Source organism: Capra hircus, chromosome 21 (genome assembly GCF_001704415.2).
Source record: "Capra hircus breed San Clemente chromosome 21, ASM170441v1, whole genome shotgun sequence".
NCBI lineage: Eukaryota > Metazoa > Chordata > Mammalia > Artiodactyla > Bovidae > Capra > Capra hircus.
In genome coordinates this window covers 25,734,423-25,754,477 of record NC_030828.1, presented here as the reverse complement: position 1 = coordinate 25,754,477, position 20,055 = coordinate 25,734,423, and the positions used below count along the sequence as shown (strand labels likewise).

General features: G+C 50.7%; 1 protein-coding gene across 2 annotated transcripts in view; it reads right to left on the bottom strand.

Annotated features, from left to right (window-relative positions):
- The window catches only part of FAH (fumarylacetoacetate hydrolase), a 32,610-nt gene extending 12,781 nt beyond the window's left edge, over window positions 1–19,829 (bottom strand). The window contains exons 1-9 of one of the 2 annotated variants that reach the window (XM_005695063.3): window positions 19,583–19,828; window positions 15,760–15,870; window positions 13,973–14,094; window positions 13,409–13,458; window positions 6,166–6,256; window positions 3,933–4,030; window positions 3,776–3,828; window positions 1,743–1,842; window positions 60–190 (exon numbers count right to left, since the gene is read on the bottom strand). In XM_005695063.3, the coding sequence (XP_005695120.1) occupies window positions 60–190; window positions 1,743–1,842; window positions 3,776–3,828; window positions 3,933–4,030; window positions 6,166–6,256; window positions 13,409–13,458; window positions 13,973–14,094; window positions 15,760–15,870; window positions 19,583–19,663 (837 nt within the window). In that variant the 5' untranslated portion in view covers window positions 19,664–19,828. Of the gene's footprint in view, window positions 1–59; window positions 191–1,742; window positions 1,843–3,775; window positions 3,829–3,932; window positions 4,031–6,165; window positions 6,257–13,408; window positions 13,459–13,972; window positions 14,095–15,759; window positions 15,871–19,582 lie in introns of both variants that reach the window. The other variant, XM_005695065.3, reaches the window with a different exon arrangement.

The window sequence follows — 20,055 nt, the reverse complement described above, 5'->3', positions numbered from 1 at the left end:
GTAAACAGCTGGGAGGCAGCGGGGCCCGGGTTTGGGACTTCTGACGGAGGGCGTCTTACCTGCTCTGGGTTGGGCACAGCAAAGGGCATGAGGGCATCCATGGGCACCACCCATGGAGAGATGGTGGTTCCAAAACTCTTCCCAAGGAACGGCCCAAGGGGGACGTACTCCCATTTCTGGATGTCTCGAGCTACAGGAGAGGGGACAAGCAGGGCTGACAGAAGCCGACGGGGCCACCGGCCAAGTCTCCCCTCTCCCCTTGATGAAGGAACAGACGCTTGGCTCAGCCTTGCCCCACCCTTGGTGCTCCAACCCCGACGAGCTGGTTGCCCCAGGACCAAGGACAGAGGTCCTCTGAGGTCACCGTGCCAGGCTGCGGCCAAGAGCGAGATGACCAAAGGGCAGGAAAAAGAAAAGTATCCAGTACCAGGAGGGAGAGAGACATATTTGTCACAAGAGACAGGAATTCAAGGCCAAGCAGAGTCTGCAAACAAATCTTGTTACTTCAATAATTTAGCACCCCAGACCCAAAATCCTGTGCTTTGTCCGTTGTTTACAAATTTAGTATTTGTTTGAAAAAAGATATAAAAGCTGCCTGCTTTGTTCACTTCCTTAATTTTCTTCTGTGCACTCCTGTATTTACAAATTATATTTGTTTTTCTGCTGTTTAAATAAAAGGGGGGTGCTGCTGCCGCTGCTGCTGCGTCACTTCAGTCGTGTCCAACTCTGTGTGACCCCAAAGACGGCAGCCCACCAGGCTCCCCCGTCCCTGGGATTCTCCAGGCAAGAACACGGGAGTGGGTTGCTGTTTCCTTCTCCAATGCATGAAAGTGAAAAGTGAAAGTGAAGTTGCTCAGTCGTGTCCGACTCTTAGCAACCCCATGGACTGCAGCCTACCAGGCTCCTCCATCCATGGGATCTTCCAGGCAAGAGTACTGGAATGGGGTGCCACTGCCTTCTCCGAAAGCGGGGAGCAGGCAGGATATTTCCCCATGAAGGGTCTGGAACCTTAACCTCATAGTTCCTGGGACACCTGGCACCAGTTTCCTCCTATATAAGGCAGAGGGGTTGGGACAAACTCAGAAATGGAGCTGTTTCATTTGAAATCTTAGCTCAGCAACCAGCTGAAATCACTCTGCCTCACTCCTCACCCCTGTAAAATGGGAATAGCAACAGTATCACTGGGCTTCCCAGCTGGCACTAGTGGTAAAGTGCCTGCCAGTGCAGCAGACGTAAGACACGTAGATTCAACCCCTGGGTCGGGAAGATCCCCTGGAGAAGGGCACGGCAGCCCACTCCAGTGTTCTTGCCTGGAGAATCCCATGGAGGAGCCTAGTGGGCTACAGTCCACCAGGTCTCAAGAGTCAGACATGACTTAGTGACTAAACAACAACAATATTATCAATGCCCAATTGGGATCTGGCAGGAGAGTCCACGGGAGGAGTTCAGCCCTGGGGCCTGGCACAAAACTGCTCAAACATATTAGCCATGTCCCTCTGTTCAACGTACAAGAACACTGGAGCTCAGAGAGGTCAAGTGACTGGCCAAAAGCTCAGAGCCGAGAGGTCTGTTGGATACCCAAGCCTGTGCTCTCAACCACTGACCATCTGCTGCCTCTGACCACACCAGACCCAGGAGACCACCTTGGCTTCTGCAAAAAGTGTCCCAAACACCCAGCCTTCCCCCAGACCCAAGAGTGCATAGGATGCTCAATACCAGAATGCCCAGCTCTCCATAATTACCACTCCAGTCGTTCATAAGGACCATTCCAAAAATGTGCTCGTGGGCCTTGGAAATGGGGATCGGCTCTCCGAGTTTGTTACCAGGGCCTACAAAGAAAGCCTGACATGGGAAAGCTGATGAGAATCTGGCTCTGACCTGCTGCCCTGGAGCACTTGCCTGGAAGGCAAAGGTCAGGCATTTCCAAACCCTGGCTGATACCTGGACTGCTACGTACAAATTCACCATACATCTACCCTGCACCTGAGTTGACAGACAGCCACCCCGGGGCCATGGTGAGCAGCAGTGGGCCAGTGCCCACCCAAGACCCCTGCACGTGGTCCCTGATCACCACGACAGCCCTCTTCATCTCCTTCAGCCCACACCTCTGCCTTTTCCCACACTACATTTTCAGATTTCACAGCTACACAAGGCTTGTGAAAAGTGAAAATACCAGGGTCTGTATTCATGTCATAAAAAATCAGAAGGCTGACTCCATGATGTGGCAAAGAGAGCCCATGGGGGCAAACTCCACCCCTTAACCCATCATACAATTCCAAGAGGATGAGAGATCTAAATTTTTGCAGAGTAAGGCTCTAACAAGTACTAGAAAAACAAAACACCCCCCAAATCGTCAAACTCTTCAGGTGGAGAGAGTCTAAGATGACATAAAAGGAAATGCCATAAAGGAAGAGATTGACATGTTTGACTTTATAAAACTGTAAAATTTCTGCATAAAGAAAGACAACAAATAAAGGCAAAATGATACCACACTGGGAGAACATATTTACAATGTATTACAATGAAGGGTTAATTTCTATTAAATACAAAAGCGTGTTAGTCGCTCAGTCGTTTCCGACTCTTTGTGACCCCATAGTCTATAGCCCACCAGGCTCCCTTGTCCACAGGGTTCTACAGGCAAGAATAGTGGAATGGATAGCCATCCCCTTCTCCAAGGGATCTTCCTGAACCAGGGATCGCACCCACATCTCTTATACCTCCCGCACTGGCAGGCGGGTTCTTGTCCATCTGAGCCCCCGGGGAAGCACTTAAATACAAAACAGACTTTCAAATTAATAAGAGAGCACTGTGCAGAAAGCTGGCAGAGAGTAGCCAAGAATATCTGTGAAAGGAAAGCACTGCTAACACAACATCCAGGAAACAAGAGAGCGTCTAGACATCACTGGGGGAACATGTTGGGAAAATAACTACCAGAAGCGCACAGAATCAACTATGACGTTTGCAAGACCCAAGTCCCAGTTATATTCGTTCTGTGATGGTGTTTAAACATTGAACATTTTTCATCGAGATTATAAAAAGAAAGATGCCATCTTATAGAGAATCTCACCACCATCGTCAAGATGATCTGTGCTCGCTACCCACCAATACACCATTTCTTTACACTCTGACTTTCATTTACCTTCTGCCCACCCCTTCCGCCCCCCGACAGGAACCAACATAGGGAAAGCATCTGCCTGCAAAGTCCCATTTAAACTGGGGCTCTGCGCCCTGCTCTGGGGCATCTGGCTTGGGGAGACCGTCTCTTAGGGGCCACGTGGCAGCCTCACAAAGGCAGTGAGAGGCAGAGGGCTGGCTCAGCACACCCTCCTGGGACTAGTGACTATTTGTCTCCTCTGGATGGAATGCAAAGATATCACCAGGCAGGACCAGAAATACAAGGAGATTCAGCCTGCCTCCAATCAACCTAGAGGCCCATGCTCACAGTGCAACCAGGGGACCCCAAAGCGTACACCAGGGGACCTGCACCAGGAGACACTCCGAGGACCACCTAAACCTGAGACTCAAATTTTCTGCTACCCTGCGTGTCCTCAGATGACCCTTCAAAACCTCTCCGACTACTGATTTGGAGGTTACAAATGAAACTGTTAGTGAACTTACACATACAGAATCAGTGAGTAATGAGGCTGGACGGTACTTCCGATGGCCAGGTGGGGACCCGGAACTGCCCCGTTGTCCAGGGCAGCCACCGGGAGAGCCCTCCTGCCCTAGCGTGTATACAGACCCGACGCCAGTAAAACACCGAGACAAGGCTTACCATCTCCAACTCGAAGTCCAGGAGTTTGCAGGCACCATAAATGGGAGGCTTAGCTGGATAACAGCAGAAAGAGAGGTTAGTGGATGCCAGGCATGGACTTGGGCGTATGGGGACAAAGAGCGGAGCCCGGCAAGGCCTGGGCACTGGGGGCACTTACAGTCGTCGGGTCGCATCTGCCCCAGGGGCCTGTGGATCGGGGTGCCAGACACCACCACGGAGGAAGCGCGCCCGTGGTAGCCCACTGGCAGGTGGAGCCTGAGGAAGGAAGGTGAGAGGAAGCCTTGCTGCTGTTACACATACAAATGAAATTTCAAAATGCTTTCAGATGAAATGAAAGGGAGTCAACATATATATACATGAGCTTCCCTGGTGGCTCGGATGGTGAAGAATGTGGGAGATCTGGGAAGATCCCCTGGAGAAGGGAATGGCTACCTACTTCAGTATTCTTGCCTGGAGAATCCCTTGGACAAAGCAGCTTGGTGGGCTACGGTCCACAGGGTCACAGTGAGTCTGACACAACTGAAGCAACTTAGCATGCATGCAAATATATAAAACAGATGAGTAATAAGGACCTGGGACTTCCCAGGTGGCACAGTGGTAAAGAATCCACCTGCCAATGCAGGAGATGCAAGAGATGCAGGTTCAATCCCTGGGTCGGGAAGATGCCCTGGAGGAGGAAATGGCAACCCACTCCAGTATTCCTGCTTGAGAAATCTCATGGGCAGAGGAGCTTCGTGGGCTACAGTCCATGGGGTGGCAAAGAGTCGGACACGACTGAGTGACTAAATTTCAAAATGCTTTCAAAATAAAAATGAAAGTGAGTCAACACATACATGGTTCAAATATCGAAAAGATCTCCCAAGTGTCCAGAAACGAATAAATGGATGAGCAAGAATGTGGTCTTGATAAGACAATGGAATACTTTCTGTTGGTGTTCAGTCGGTCAGGCTTCCCTGTCCTTCACCATCTCCTGGATTTTGCTCAAACTCATGTCCATTGAGTCAATGATGCCATCCAACCATCTCATCCTCTGTTATCCCCTTCTCCTCCTGCCTTCAATGTTTCCCAGCATCAGGGTCTTTTCCAATGAGTCAGCTCTTCGCTTCAGGTGGCCATTGCTCAACATTAAAAAGAAAGGATTTCCTTGGTGGTCCAGTGGTTAAGAAACTGCCTGCCAATGCTGGAGACACAGGTTCAATCCCTCCTCCAGGAAGATACCACACGCCAGATACCAGATACCATGGGGCAACTAAGCCCATGCGCCCTAAGAGCCTGTGCTCCACAACAAGAAGCCACCGCAATGAGAAGCCTGTATGTATGTAGGTATATGTATGTATGTATGTGTGTACATGTATGAGTGTGCATGTACGTGTGTGAGGCCAAATAATAGCCCCTCCAAAGATATCCATGTCCAGCACAGGGAATTCTGCTCAGTGTTATGTGACAACCTGGATGAGAGGGGAGTTTGGGGAAGAATGGATACATGTGTATGTATGGCTGAGTCCCTTTTCTGTCCACCTGAAACTATCACACCATTGTGAGTCGACTATACTCCAGCATAAAAAGTTAAAAAAAAAAAAAAAGATATCCAGGTCTTAACCTCTGGAAGCTGTGAATATCACCTTCTATAGTAAAAGGGACTTGCAGATGTGACTTAAGGCAATGATCATGAGATTATGGAGATTACTCTCTGAATTATCAGGTGGTCCCTACAGGTAACCGTGTGTGTGCATCACTGCTCAGTCATGTCCAGCTCTTTGCGACCCTTTGGACTATAGCCCATCAGGCTCCTCTGTCCATGGGATTTCCCAGGCAAGAATACTGGAGTGGAGTCTCTTATGTCTCCTGCATTAGCAGGTGGGTTCTTTACCACTGAGCCACCTGGAAGGATCCTTATAAAGGGAAGAAGGTCAAAGGAGGAATTAGAACTGTTGCAGATGGAACCTAGAGGCTGCAGTCACCTGAGGAAGGGGTCCCAAGCTAAGCAGTGCAAGCAGCCTCTGGAAGCCAGAATAGACAAGGAAATAGATTCTTCCCCTAGAGCCTCCCAGAGGAACCAGCATTAGAATTCACCAATAGAACTATAATTCACAGCTTACAAATCAAAGGAGCTGGAAGGATGTTGGTGACTCAGTATCTAATTCCAACCCATGTTCTCTAGATCAAGCCTCAAGGGACTGCCCCACGATTCCACAGCAGGTCCGGGGCTGAGCTGAGAGGAGAACCAGAAGCTGGGGTCACTGTTTCCAAGTGTAGTGATGTCATGACCCTTGTGGGCTTTCCTCCCTGGTTCCTTTAACCTGAGAGGACCTGGCGGCTCCCAGAACCACAGGCTGCTTGACACAGAAAGACAGACTTGGAGCTCAGCCACACCAGGGTACGGGACATACCAGTTTGGCATCAATGCATTCTCCTTGCCCCTGAACATGACCCCGACATTGGTGGCGTGATGCCGAGAGGAATAGAAGTCCGTGTAGTCACCTGCAGGGGAAAGGACGGAGACGCTGTCAGCGACTTGGATGCTGAAGGATGGGGAAGGGCCACTTCCAAGGGTCAGGGTCCGGGCGGTTGAGCAAGGAAGGCTAGCCAGCAGGGGCTGAAGGCACATGCCCAGCAACACTGGCACATCCAAAAGCTATTCACACCACTGAAAATTTGTTTTGAGAACTCCCAATTGAAAAATCAGAAACAAATTAGGGGATTTCCCTGGAGGTCCAGTGGTTAAGACTTCAAGCTTCCCACTTCAGGGGCATGGGTTCGATCCCTGGTCCGGGAACTAAGATCCTATAAGCCACCCTTTGTGACCTAATAATAATAAAGAAATAAAGGGTATCAAAAATAGTTCAAAGTTAGTAAAAAGAAATAAGTTCTTAAATTTGTGAAGATAATAATAAAATAGATTTCCTGAAACAAACAATGAAATTTGCAAATGAATAGCTGCTATCCCTCCCACCCACCAGCTCCCATTACCAGGCCTTTGCTCAAGCTGAGCTGTGACTACCCCTGGGTGGACTGGCCTCTTCCTCGTGTCTGTGTGTCCAGATCCTGGCAGCTCAGTTTAGACCCTGCCCCCTAGACCATTAAGCCACACCCACTCTCCCTAGCTGGATCACCCCTCCTCCAAGTCCACTCAGCGTCCAAGCCAGCCCTTCTCCCCGCCGGAGGGCTCCATGTCCCACTTGTGCCCCAGTCATGTGTGTGCAGGTCTTATCCCTCTGCAAGACTGAAGTCATTTCAGAGCAGCCCAGCACAGGCCGCATTTTGTTTGACTCTCTCTCAGTGCCAAGAACAAGAGGCTTCCTTGGTGGCTCAGACAGTAAAGAATCTGCCTGCAATGCAGGAGACCCGGGTTCAATCCCTGGATCAAGAAGATCCTCTAGAGAAGGGAATGGCAACCCACTTCAGTATTCTTGCCTGGAGAATCCAATGGACAGAGGAGCCGGCTGGGCTACGGTCTACTGGGGCTGCAAAGAGCTGGACACGACTGAGCAACTAACACACACATAGTGCCAAGAACAAGGTCTCAGTGGGGCCTGGTGATGAAGACTGGAACAGACTAGGCGGACTGCACGCTATAGGCACAGGCTCCCAGAAGACAGGGAACTGCTCAAATATGCAGAAACAGTAAGTTGGGGCAGTTTGCCTCTTTATCCTCCACAACCTCTCTTCAAAAAAATTTATTTCTAATAGGTAGATAAAGAGTTGGATAGGGCCAGTACCAACAGCCTAGGCTAGAAAAGGCGGTGGTGGTGGAGGCAGTGATGAAGGATGCATGTTTAGTGTGTGCTTAGTCACTCAGGCGTGTCCGACTCCTTTCAGACCCCACGGACTGTAGCCCACCAGGCTCCTCTGTCCATGGGATTTTCCAGGAAAGAATACTGCAGTGGGTTGCCATTTCCTCCTCCAGGAGATCTTCCTGACCCAGGGATCGAACCCAAGTCTCCTGAGTCTCCTGCATTGCAGGCGGATCCTTTACCGCTGAGCTACCTGATGAAGGATGAGAAGAGAGAAAAGTCTACGAGGGTCCGTTAGAGCGGGGGCACCCTGAGCTTTCATGGCTGCTTTCCATCTTCAGTCCCAAAGCACAGACAGAACAGCTGAGATATTTGTTAGAAGCATAGACCCATAACAAGAAGGCACCACTGGCCAACTGAAGTCGCAAGGTATCCTGGAAGTCAAGCAGTGAGCCAAAATCCAGCGGCACCCCGCAGAGATGGGAAGGCAGGGTTGGGGGCGGGGGCGGGGGCTGAAGAGACTGCAGGGGATTGAGTCCCTGTTGGCCATTCCCATCTTTACCCAGCTTCGCCCAAGCAGCCAATAGCAGGAGACTGTGCCTGGGCTAAGGGGTGGGTCCGGGAGCCGAGGTCATGCCCCCAGAGACTTCAGCACTAGGGAGAAGCAGGGCAATCTCCCCACAACCATGAAACAAAACCAGAGCTCCCCATCAGAAGTAGACCACGCCCCTTTCCTTGGGGCTGGTTACAAGAAGAGCTGCATTCACCAGCACCTGAAGGGGGAGAGTTTCCTACACAAATAAAGATGAGCACAAGGAACTTCCCTGGTGGTCCAGTGGTTAAGAATTTGCCTTCCAATGCAGAGGATGTGGGTTCAATCCCGGGTCAAAGAACTAAGATCTCCCATGCTACAGGGCAACTAAGCCTGCAGGTTGCAAAGAAGACCCAGTGCAACCCCAAAAAAGATGAGCACAAAAAAACCCAGACTCACCAAACATCCAGAAGAATCCTCACCATGAGAGAGGTACTAATTCAACTCACAAAAGAAATGAGAGAGGAAGCAGGATTAATAGAGACACCAGGAGACTGAAAAAGAAGCAGCCTTTAGCGGGCCTCCCTGGGGGTCCAGTGGTTAAGACTCCATGCTTCCAGGGCAGGGGGTGCAGGTTTGATCCCTGGCCAGGAAACTAAGATCCCATATGCCTTATGACAGGGCAGGAAAAAAATAGAAGAATCCTTTAATATATATAATAAAAATGGATGTCGCATCCACAAATCAAGAAGGGGTCTTCGGGGGACTTCCCTGGCAGTACAGTGGTTTAGACTCCGTGCTTCCAATGCAGGGAGTGCGCTGGGTGCAGGTTCAGACCCTGGTCAGGGAACTGAGATCCCAGATGTGTGGCCTAAAAAATTATTTAAAAAAATTTTTTTAAAGAAGAGGTCTTTGGGGGAAAAAAATAATCTGGGATCTTAAAAATGAAAAGTGGCTGGACTGCACCCACCTCAGAGTCAGGGAGGGGGTCCTGGGCTCCTGCCTGTCCTCCTCCCTCCCTGGGGAAGCCTGGCTAGGTTCCTACCATTTGTTGCTGGATATGCGGAACCCTCTTGCATGATGGAAAGCATGTAAGACACAGAAAATCACTTACAGAAAAACAAAACTCCACATTATAGCTCTTCTCTTAGTAACAGAAACATGGAAACAAGTGCCTTTTATTTCATAAAATCATAGGTCTCAGGGCCAGAAGGAACCTGCTTTAAAACAATGCCTTCAGGTAGATCATTCTATTGTCATCTCATAGATGAGCAAGGCCCACACAGTAGACAACATGCCCAAACCTCCCTGTGAATTCTGACTCTGCTGTTTCTTGGCTATGTGTGGCCTTAAGAAAGTCCCTTTGATGCTTTAGAACTCAGTTTCTCCATTGGGAGTAATAAGGCCAATCACAGGCATATCGATACAGTAAAGGAAATAATACATCTATATAATATATGTTATCATAGTGCTTGGCACAATGTTGCTTTTGCTGTGCTCAGTCACGTCCAACTCTTTGCAACCCCATGGACTACAGCACACCAGGCTCCTCTTTCCATGAGATTCTCCAGGCAAGAATACTGGAGTGGGTTGCCATTTCCTTCACCAGACGATCTTCCCAACCCAGGCTAAGTCTTTACCACTGAGCCATCGGGGAAGCCCATCCTTGGCACATAGCAGGCCCCAAATAAAATACCTTCCCTTACCCCACTGGGAGTCACTGCCGCCATTATTCCACTTTCAATTTCTCCTTTGAGAGAATCCAGGCAGACTCAAAGACTGAATCTTTTTTTAAATCATAATCTTTCCAAAAAATTATAAAAACTTGTCTGACACACTATGAAGTGTAGTAGAAGTGTATGTCACTCCAGCATTTACTTTAGAACAACACGGTGCTGAATTTTGCAATAAGACCTGCCAAGGTAGGAGCCCAGGGTAGAACCAGCACACCATTTCAGAGCATTCCTGCCAAAGAAAATTAACAGTTTCTACTTCCTTGTTTGTTTTCAGTTCAGTTCAGTTCAGTTCAGTCACTGAGTCGTGTCCGACTCTTTGCGACCCCATGAATCGCGGCACGCCAGGCCTCCCTGTCCATCACCATCTCCTGGAGTTCACTCAAACTCATGTCCATCGAGTCCGTGATGCCATCCAGCCATCTCATCCTCTGTTGTCCCCTTCTCCTCCTGCCCCCAATCCCTCCCAGCATCAGAGTCTTTTCCAATGAGTCAACTCTTCACATGAGGTGGCCAAAGTACTGGAGTTTCAGCTTTAGCATCATTCCTTCCAAAGAAATCCCAGGGCTGATCTCCTTGCAGTCCAAGGGACTCTCAAGAGTCTTCTCTAACACCACAGTTCAAAAGCATCAGTTCTTCAGCGCTCAGCTTTGTTCACAGTCCAACTCTCACATCCATACACGACCACAGGAAAAACCATAGCCTTGACTAGACGGACCTTTGTTGGCAAAGAAATGTCTCTGCTTTTGAATATGCTATCTAGGTTGGTCATAACTTTCCTTCCAAGGAGTAAGTGTCTTTTAATTTCATGGCTGCAATCACCATTTGCAGTGATTTTGGAGCCCAGAAAAATAAAGTCTGACACTGTTTCTACTGTTTCCCCATCTATTTGCCATGAAGTGATGGGACCAGATGCCATGATCTTCATTTTCTGAATGTTGAGCTTTAAGCCAACTTTTTCACTCTCCTCTTTCACTTTCATCAAGAGGCTTTTTAGTTCCTCTTCACTTTCTGCCATAAGGGTGGTGTCATCTGCATATCTGAGGTTATTGATATTTCTCCCGGCAATCTTGATTCCAGCTTGTGCTTCTTCCAGCCCAGCGTTTCTTATGATGTATTCTGCATATATGTTAAATAAGCAGGGTGACAATATACAGCCTTGATGTACTCCTTTTCCTATTTGGAACCTGTTCCATGTCCAGTTCTTACTGTTGCTTCCTGACCTGCATACAGGTTTCTCAAGAGGCAGGTCAGGCGGTCTGGTATTCCCATCTCCTTCAGAATTTTCCACAGTTTATTGTGATCAACACAGTCAAAGGCTTTGGCATGGTTAATAAAGCAGAAATAGATGTTTTTCTGGAACTCTCTCTCTTTTCCGATGATCCAGCGGATGTTGGCAATTTGATCTCTGGTTCCTCTGCCTTTTCTAAAACCAGCTTGAACATCTGGAAGTTCACAGTTCACGTATTGCTGAAGCCTGGCTTGGAGAATTATCTATACACAAAATCCATTTCATGATCACTTAAAAAGGATTGGAAAAGATGGTGTCCAGGCCAGGTTATAAGACAGTGAGAGAGGAAGAACCCCAGCCACACACCCACTCACTCTACACCCCAGCCAGTGGTGCTTACAGCCCGGTTTAGTGGGCAGGACCTCCTGTTCCAAAAAGCTGAAAATAATAGGGGGGACAATGTCATGTACTGGATACCCAGTGATACACTTAAAAATCATGAAGATGGTAAATATTGTGTAATGTGTATTTTACCACAATTTTTAAAACATTTTTTAAAGACCTCTTAGACCACAAAGCTGAGTGGTTTGTTTTATGTGTGTGTGCGCCACATGGCATGTGAGATTCTAGCTCCCTGACCAGGGATCGAACCCGTGCCCCCTGCATTGGAAGCATCGAATCTTAAGCACTGAACGACCTGGGAAGTCTCTGATTTTCATTTAATAAAAGAATACATGTTACGAAAAAATAATATGAGGGAAAGAATAGTGAGGGGGAATACCAGCTGAGATAGACACAGTAGACCTGCATATGGGGTGATGTTATTTATATGAAATTACTAGAGGTAAAACAGGACAGGCCATGGTTGCCTGGAGTGACAGCAGGGACCGACTACAAACAAACACTTTGTGCTGACTGAGTGTTTCCAGTGTGACAGTGGGAACGACTGCACAGCGGCATATATTGCCTAAAACTCATTAAACTGCACACTGACAATGGGAGAATTGTGGGCTGTGTAAATCATACCTCAGGAAAGCTGCTGCAAAGGCAGAGCATTTAGAAAGAAGTCAAGAAAGAGAAGAACCAGGAGAAAGGACATGAAGGGGGTATGGGAGGAGAAGCGGGGAGCCCAGGGGTGACGATTAGAAGGGAAACGATTCCATTCTCACTACACGCAGGTTTGAGCTATGAGCTTCTGAGCACAGCATCTCAACTGCCTTTCATCCTCAAACCCTTAGATGAGGGGCAGCAAATATACTGAACCTGTGTGTGCCTGTCTTCTGGAAGGAGATTATCCTCAAGGCGGGCCTTGGGGTCTACCTTGACAGACCCAAGGGGCCACAGAAACGGGGGCAGAGGCAGAAGGCACATCTTCCCAGAAGGACTGGCAGGACCACCTGGCCTCTCAGTGCCCAGGAGCCCAGGCTGACTTAGCAGGCAGGCGCCCACCCCTCCGGGCTGGTGGACAAGGAGGAAGGGCTCAGCCTTCTGCCTGATCGTAACTCTCTGCTTTGGGCCAAGAGGGTTTGGACAACTGTAATTTTATGTGTGTGTGTGTGTGTGTGTGTGTGTGTGTGTGTGTGTGTGTGTAGAAATTCTCCAGAATGGCTCAGTGGGTAAAGAATCTGCCTGCAGTATAGGAGATGCGGGTTTGGTTCCTGGGTCAGGAAGATCCCCTGGAAGAGGAATTGGCAACCCACTCCAGTATTCTGGCCTGGATAATTCCACAGACAGAGGAGCCTGGTGGGCTACAGCCTAAGGGGTCTCAGGGTCAGATATGACAGTATCAGCAGCAGCAGCAGCATCATATATATAAAATTTATCAGGCTCTGCCTGGTCTTACGGCTTGTGAGACCTAGCTCCCTGATCAGGGATGGAACCTGGACCCCCTGCATTGGGAGCATGGAGTCCTAGCCACTGGACCCCCAAGAAAGTCCCTGGACAGCTGCAAATTCCAGACTGAAACTCCAATTAGACATCCGACCCACGGCTCAACCTGGGGCCCTCCAGGACCCTCCGGCCTCTCTCCTCAAAGCTGCTGATTCATGGACTGAGCTCTGAGTACCACCTGGGGCCCTCCAGGACCCTCCAGCCTCTCTCCTCAAAGCTGCTGACTCATGGACTGAGCTCTGAGCAACCCCACCACAGCCCTTTGGGAAAGGAGAGTGAGTTCCTGCACACACAGGGAGCCAGGGAGCCAGCTACAAATCTAAGCAGTGAGCAACTACCCTCGGCGAAAGTGCTGGATTTTAGAGAAGCCTGGGTCAACGCTGGGCCTGGGTCCCTGATGGGGAGGCGTTGACAGCCCCAGAGCCCCTCCTCCATGACCTTCCCCACAGGAAGCAGGGACAGGGCCCTGGGCAGGCTGCTCCACGCACATCCTGTTAGAGAGACTAGACTCACCAATGGCGGCCGGAAGATACATCGTAGCGGAAGCCTGGGATGTGAAGGCACTGAAACACAAAAGAAGGGGCTTCAGGGTCAAGCACGAAGCAAAGCAGGGTCCCTGCTCTGGCCATCCGCAGACTCAGCCTGGATCACTCTCCAAACCCTGCTCATACTCTGCAGCGAGCACTTCCAGGCGGGCCTGGAGCCTCACCAGGATGGACATCTACCCGCTAAAGGCAAAGGGCCTCCCTCCTGCTTCTGCGCTCCACTCTAGGAAACGAACCAAACTACCCCTAGTTTAGAGACCAGACAAGACATGAGTGATGCTGATGAGGAATAGTTGAGTGAAAAGGGAGGGGGCCAGGGGCGGGGGGCCAGACATGGCCTGGACACCCCAGTCCAGCCAGAGAGGTAATTCCCATTGGCCCAGAGCCCTCCCACCAAAATGTACCCCAGGTGGGAGCCAGATGAGGCCAAAGCAGCTGGGCCATGACTCAGAATTCCCTAATGACCACACTGTCCCCCTCTGCCCAGGCAGATCTCCTCGTCCCTGCCCACCAAAGACCACCGACTCCTCACCGCTGCCGAAGCTCCACATCATCTCTGAGCCTGGCTTGGCTGGCAGACAGTAGGTTCTGCAAGAATGCTCTCGCCTCCTTCCAGGCAGCCTGACCCAGGCCCATGAAGCTGTTGAGAGTTGGCTGGGACCAAGATGGGGAAGAAGAAAAGGAGATCACCGGTGGGAAGGCCCCTTGCACTACCCCTCCTGTTGACAGGAGCCAGCCTAGCAGCTCTCTGGGGCCCCTGTCACTTATTTCCAGTTCAAACCCTCAGGACTTTAGTTCCATCACTTATTCATCAAGTGGAGGAGATGTGTCATTGTTCCTATTGGGGTTTCATCCCCACATGGCCTTATAGGCAATTGGCCAACCCCAAGAGCTGCCTTCTGGGATGGCTGCCCCGTTAAGCTTGGCCCAGCCTGCAATGAAAATGGCTCGTTCCTCCAGCGGAGGCCTTCAGTCTGCAGGGGTCTTGCACCAACCCCCTTCACATAAGCTAAGAAGAGGTTTCCAAGCCACTGAGGTGCAGCCTAAAAAGCACTTGTGGATTTTCAAGGCCAGAGTTCCAGTCCTGGCTCCAATCCTTGCAGCCATGTGACCTGGGAAAATTTGTCTTGTTTCAAATTAGACCCTCATCAAATCTAATGAGGATGCCATTCCTATGCCAGAGGGTCATTGTGAGCACTGAATGAGAGGTATGTGTAAAACTCCTGATGCATAGGCAGGTACTCAATAAATATCACCTTCCTTCCATGGAAGGAGAGGATGCGCATCAAAGCACTTAGACAGGGACTTCCCTGGTGTTCCAGTGGCTAAGATTCTGCACTTCCAGTAGAGAGGGCCTGAGTTTGATCCCTGGTCAGGGAAATAGATCCCACATGCTGCAAAGACTCTACACACAGCAACAAAGACACCCCATGATGCAACTAAGACCTGTGCAAATAAGTAAATAAATATTTTTTTTAAAAAAGCATTTGACCATTCACAGGGAAGTACATTCACATCCATTGACCATGTACATGTCCTTCAGGCTGACTTCTACAGTGGTGGCAACACAGAGGGCACTTGGGGCCAGCTGTCCATTCCTCCTAGGCTGTATTTAAACCTAGAGAGTGGAGCTCCTGGCTCCCTCCCTCAGAGGGCCCGGCACCAGCCTGGAACAAGCAGAGACTCAAGCATCTTAAAATGAGGATTGGAGAGCTTCATGTCAGGAACAACTGGGGAGGGCCCAGGCCTGTGAAGAGACTCAGTCATCTCACCTCAGAACTCACCCTACAGGGTCCCAAGGCTGCCTCCTGACAACCTGTCCATCTCATAACAACCTCAAACTTATCCAAGGAGTCAACCTGCAATGCAGGACACCCAGGTTTGATCCCTGGGCCAGGAAGATCCCCTGGGGGAGGGCATGGCAACCCACTCCAGTATTCTTGCCTGGAGAATCCCATGGACAAAGGAGCCTGGCCAGCTATAGTATGGGATTGAAAAGAACTGGACACAACTGAATTACTGACTATCCAAGGAAAATCCCTGAGATCTCAAGGCACCACAGCTGTCAGAAATGCAAGGCAGGGACTTCTCTGGTGGTACAAGACTGTGCACTCCCAATACAGGGGGCCTGGATTCGATCTCTGGTCAGGGAACTAGATCCCCATTATGCAACAAAGATCCTGCCTGACATATCTAAGACCTGGCACAGCTAAATAGTTTTTAAAAAGGAAAGAAATGGAAGGTAAAGACCATTTTCTTAGTGGCATTTGCAACAAATGGCCACTGAGATCCAGGGCAAGCCACATCCTAGTGTTCTACCTTATTGAAGACATCCTGGTGTGGGGAGAGAATCGGCCCAGTGAAGAGGTGCTTGATGACACTGAGGTCCAGGATCTGGTCCCCAATGGCCACGCCGATCCTCGGTCTCGGCTGGAAGGAAGATGGCATGGTCAGCACTGGGAGCAGTTGGCCAGGCTGGGCTCACTTACCCAGCAAGTCTGTCTATCTAAGAGCCCAAGGGCCCTGCTTTATAGATGGGCCTTTGTGGAGAGGAAGGGCTTCCAGGTGGCTCAATGGATAAAGAACCTGCTTGCAATGTAGCAGATGCAGGAGATTCAGGTTCTACTGCCAGGTCAGGAAGATCCCCTGGAGGAGGGCATGGCAATCCCCTCCAGTATTCTTGCCTGGAGAATCCTATGGACAGAGAGGCCTGGGGGGCTCAATCCAAGGGGTTGCAAAGAGTCCAACACAACTGAAACGACTACGCATGCATGCACACTGTGGAGAGGGGCTGAGGAATTGGATCCTTAGCACCATACCCCAGCTGCTCGTGCCTCTCAGAGGGCTGAAATTGACCTTGTCATCTCTGTCTGGGCAGAGCCTGGCACCATCTCTGCCTCGAGGACACAAAGAGGAAAGAATCTGTTTCCTGCATAATCCAAGGCCCTTATCCAGGCAAAGTCCCCAACAAAGTTTCTCAGGTGTCACTTAAATGCCTCTGGTGACAGACAGCTCACCACCTCACCAGGCAACTGTTTTATTTCTTAGGTTAAACCTAGGCCTTTTCTTAGGGCAACTCCTCTGCACAGCAGAGCAGAGAGTGTCCCAGGCACAGAGGAAGGTCAGGGACTTGGGCTAATGTACTCTGTTATGGCTCAATCAGAGCAGAGTTCAGGTCACGAGGGAGCAGGAAGCCAGACTGTTCAGAACATTCGAGGGAAGGTCCTTTCTGCACCATCAGATTCAGGCTTCAAGCCTGAGTATGAAGATGTCTCAAGTATTTGGCAAAGCCTGGCCTTTGTCCCCACAGCGCTGAACTTGGTTTATCAATGAGGAATCCAAGAGGGACTTCCCTGGCGGTCCAGTCGTTAAGAATCTGCCTTGCAATGCAGGGGACATAGGTTTGATCCCTAGACAGGGAACTAGGACCCCTCATGCCAAGGAGCATCTAAACCCACATGCCACGAATACTGAGCCCACATGCCAGTGCGCAGCAACTAAACACCTCGTATGACACAACGAAGATCCCACGAGCCACAACTAAGATCCGGCACAGCCAATAAAGAAATAGAAAGCGTTTGACTCTTGGTGAAGCTTTAAAACAAACAAACAAAGAAGGAACCTGAGAGCACGTCTACAGACTCAACCAGCTGGGCTCGTCCTGAGTTGAGCTTCCAGTTCTCCTGAACTACCAGCTTTGCCACCTCAGGTCCAGTGAGTTTAAGAGGTTGGGCTAATGGCTGGCTTTATCTCTACTGGCTGCTCATTTTCAAGGACTAAGAAAAGATGGTTACCTCTCCATGCACGTCAGCCCCTGGGACAGGTGTAGACCAGAGCCACATCCTTACCCGGCCCTGAGGCTCCAGGCCAACCGGGAAGAGGCTGCCTGGAGAACCGAGCGCCTCATTTCCAGCTCCACTGCTAGCTCCCTGGGCCTCAGGCTCCCTGGACAATGAGCTGGGCCACCTGGACCCTGGGGGATGCCCCCTAAGGGGATCTGCAGATAGACCCTTGACCCATTTCTCTGACCCTGGCACTCACACTCTGCTGGAGGAAGAAGGGATCTGAGGCCACTAGCAGCAGCCAAGACCTAATCATAAGGGTGGCTGCCTGCTTCCTCAGCTCCAAGTAAAGGTGAGACGCGGCCCATGTGTCCCAACACTGACCCTAGGACTCGAGATAGCAAGTCCCTCCATTAATTGTTGGAACTTCTCTTTTTTTTATGGCAGTATACTTGCTCTACAATTTTGTTTAGCTTCTGCTATACAGCAAAGTGAATCAGCCGTTTGTACATATATCTCCATCCCACCCTCTAAGTCATCACAGAGCACCAAGCTGAGCTTCCTAAGCTATAAAACAGCTTTCCACTAGTAGTGTACATATGTCAAGAATACTGGAGTGGGTTGCCATTTCCTCCTCCAGAGGATCTTCCCAACCCAGGGATCAAACCCACGCCTCTTACATCTCCTGCACTGGCAGGCGGGTTCTTTACCACTAGCGCCACCTGGGAACCCTTGTTCACTACTGTTCCACCCAAATGATGCATGGTTGGCCTCTGGCATAGAGGAGAAGGAGGACTCTGCCTTGGCGACCTGACCAGTCTGAAGAGGTGGTCACCACCTCTGGAATGTCCAGCGCCTGCAGCCAGAGCGTCGACACAGCCAGTTCCACTTGAAGGGCCTCAGCCTTCTGGAATGCCAAGGGAGCCAACTCACAACCCTCAGCATTCTTTTCAGAAGCAGTGAACCTCTGTACAGTGGCTGTCCTTGCACAGTCTAATATGAAAACAGCTGGGGTATGGAGTCTGCAAGCCACTGGCCACACTCTAAGGAGCATTCATTCTAGAGTTCTCTGGGATAGCAAGTCAGAGCACGTCCCTGCCTCTTGCAAAGGCTTCTACCCAAGCGATTTGGCCTCCAGATTTGCACCCTGAGAAGTGCGGACCCTTAGCTGAGAGCAGAATGTCAGAGGAGTGCAGAGGGAAGGCTGGCCAGCAGAGTGTGCTTGGCCAACATAGGTTAAGGTTTAACATGCCTCAGGCCCTTCAGGGGACTTAACCTTTGGCATCCTTGCGACATCTAGTCAGGCTTGGCAGTTGTGAAACCACATGCTGACTCTTCTAGATCCAAGCATTTGCTGCACATGGGGACAAGGATCAGTCATGGGGGTGGGAAACCACTTTCCAGAAGGTGCTAACTGCCACAGGCTCTGTTTAGCAAACGGTTCCTGAACACTGTTGGGTGCAAGCAGGTTTGGGAGTTCGAGGCTTCTCAGAGCTAATCAAGAGAGCTAGGAGCAGAAAGCTAAGCCAAAAATGCCATGAATAAATCCAAGGGAATCTGCTTTCCCCACCCACGGAAATTTTTATATATTTGATGATAAACCCCACAGTTTTCAAGATTTCTTTCTGCCCATCAGACTACACTAAGTGAAATTTCCTTTCCCTACCCACAAAGGGCTTCTTTTGATCAGCAGGGAATGCCAGGGAGCCCAAGAAGCTGAAAAAAGGCCAGCTGGAGAAAAGAAATTAACCTCTTGGATCCCAGGGCTCTGATGTGAGTGAATTCATCCCTCTGAGTTACTAAATATACCGGGTCTATGAATATTTCTAGGGTTAGGGGCTAACAGGGAGGATGAACAACCGGCCATAATGTGGTGTCTCCAGGGAAGAAAACAGAGCGAAATGACTTCAGAGTAGGCAGTATGACCGCGCTTCAACTTCTCTGTAATAATAATACTTAATATAACTTGCTCTGCTTGACTGAGAGGGAGAGCCATGCTTCATTTTGCATTTAATTTTCTTGCAAATGTGCAGAAACAGGCTGACGGTTTCAACTCACATCTGGAAAGCTACCAGGAGGAATCCGAACCAACATTCACCCTCGGCGATCAGCCCCAGCCTCCAGCCCCCTCCCATCGCACTCCCAGGAGGAGAGGCACCGCTCATGGCGCCCCAGCGATCCCGGGGGTCTTCGCCAGGGGCGCCGAGCCGGGAAACGACGGGCCCCACATCCAGCTCGGTCGGGTGCTGGCAAGAGGGGGCAAGGCTGGACTGAGGCCAGGGGCGGGGCAGGAGGGTGGGGGTCCCGAGCGGAGGGGACGCCCTCCCTCCCCGCGCCCGGAAGCGAGCGCTGCAGCTCACGTTGCCTCGGGTGGAGAAGACGCCGTAGGGCAGGTTGTGGATGGGGAAGTCAGAATCCTCGGCCACCGGGACGAAGGACATGCTGGCGAGCACGGAACAGAGAGACAGAGTGCGCCCGGCCTGCGGGACAGGACTCGCCGAGACGGGCAGGCAGGGCCACGTCCCCTGCGGACTCGGCCTCCTCAGACCCCCCGCCTCCGGCCAGAGCTGACCCGGTGACACAGCAGGGCCCCGCCCCTCCAAGAGCCCCTCCCACAAGAGACGTCCCTCACGGGGCCCCGCCCACTAAGGGACCGCGCCTTCCCGGGCTCCGCCCACCAAGAGAACGCCCCTCCCGGGGCCCCGCCCACCACAAGACCTCCCCTTCTTGAGCCCCGCCTCCCCTGGAGCCCCGCCCCTCCACGAGGCCTGTTCCTCAGCAAATTCCAGCTCCGCAATATCCATCCTGTCCCTCCCACTACAGCTTGCCTCTG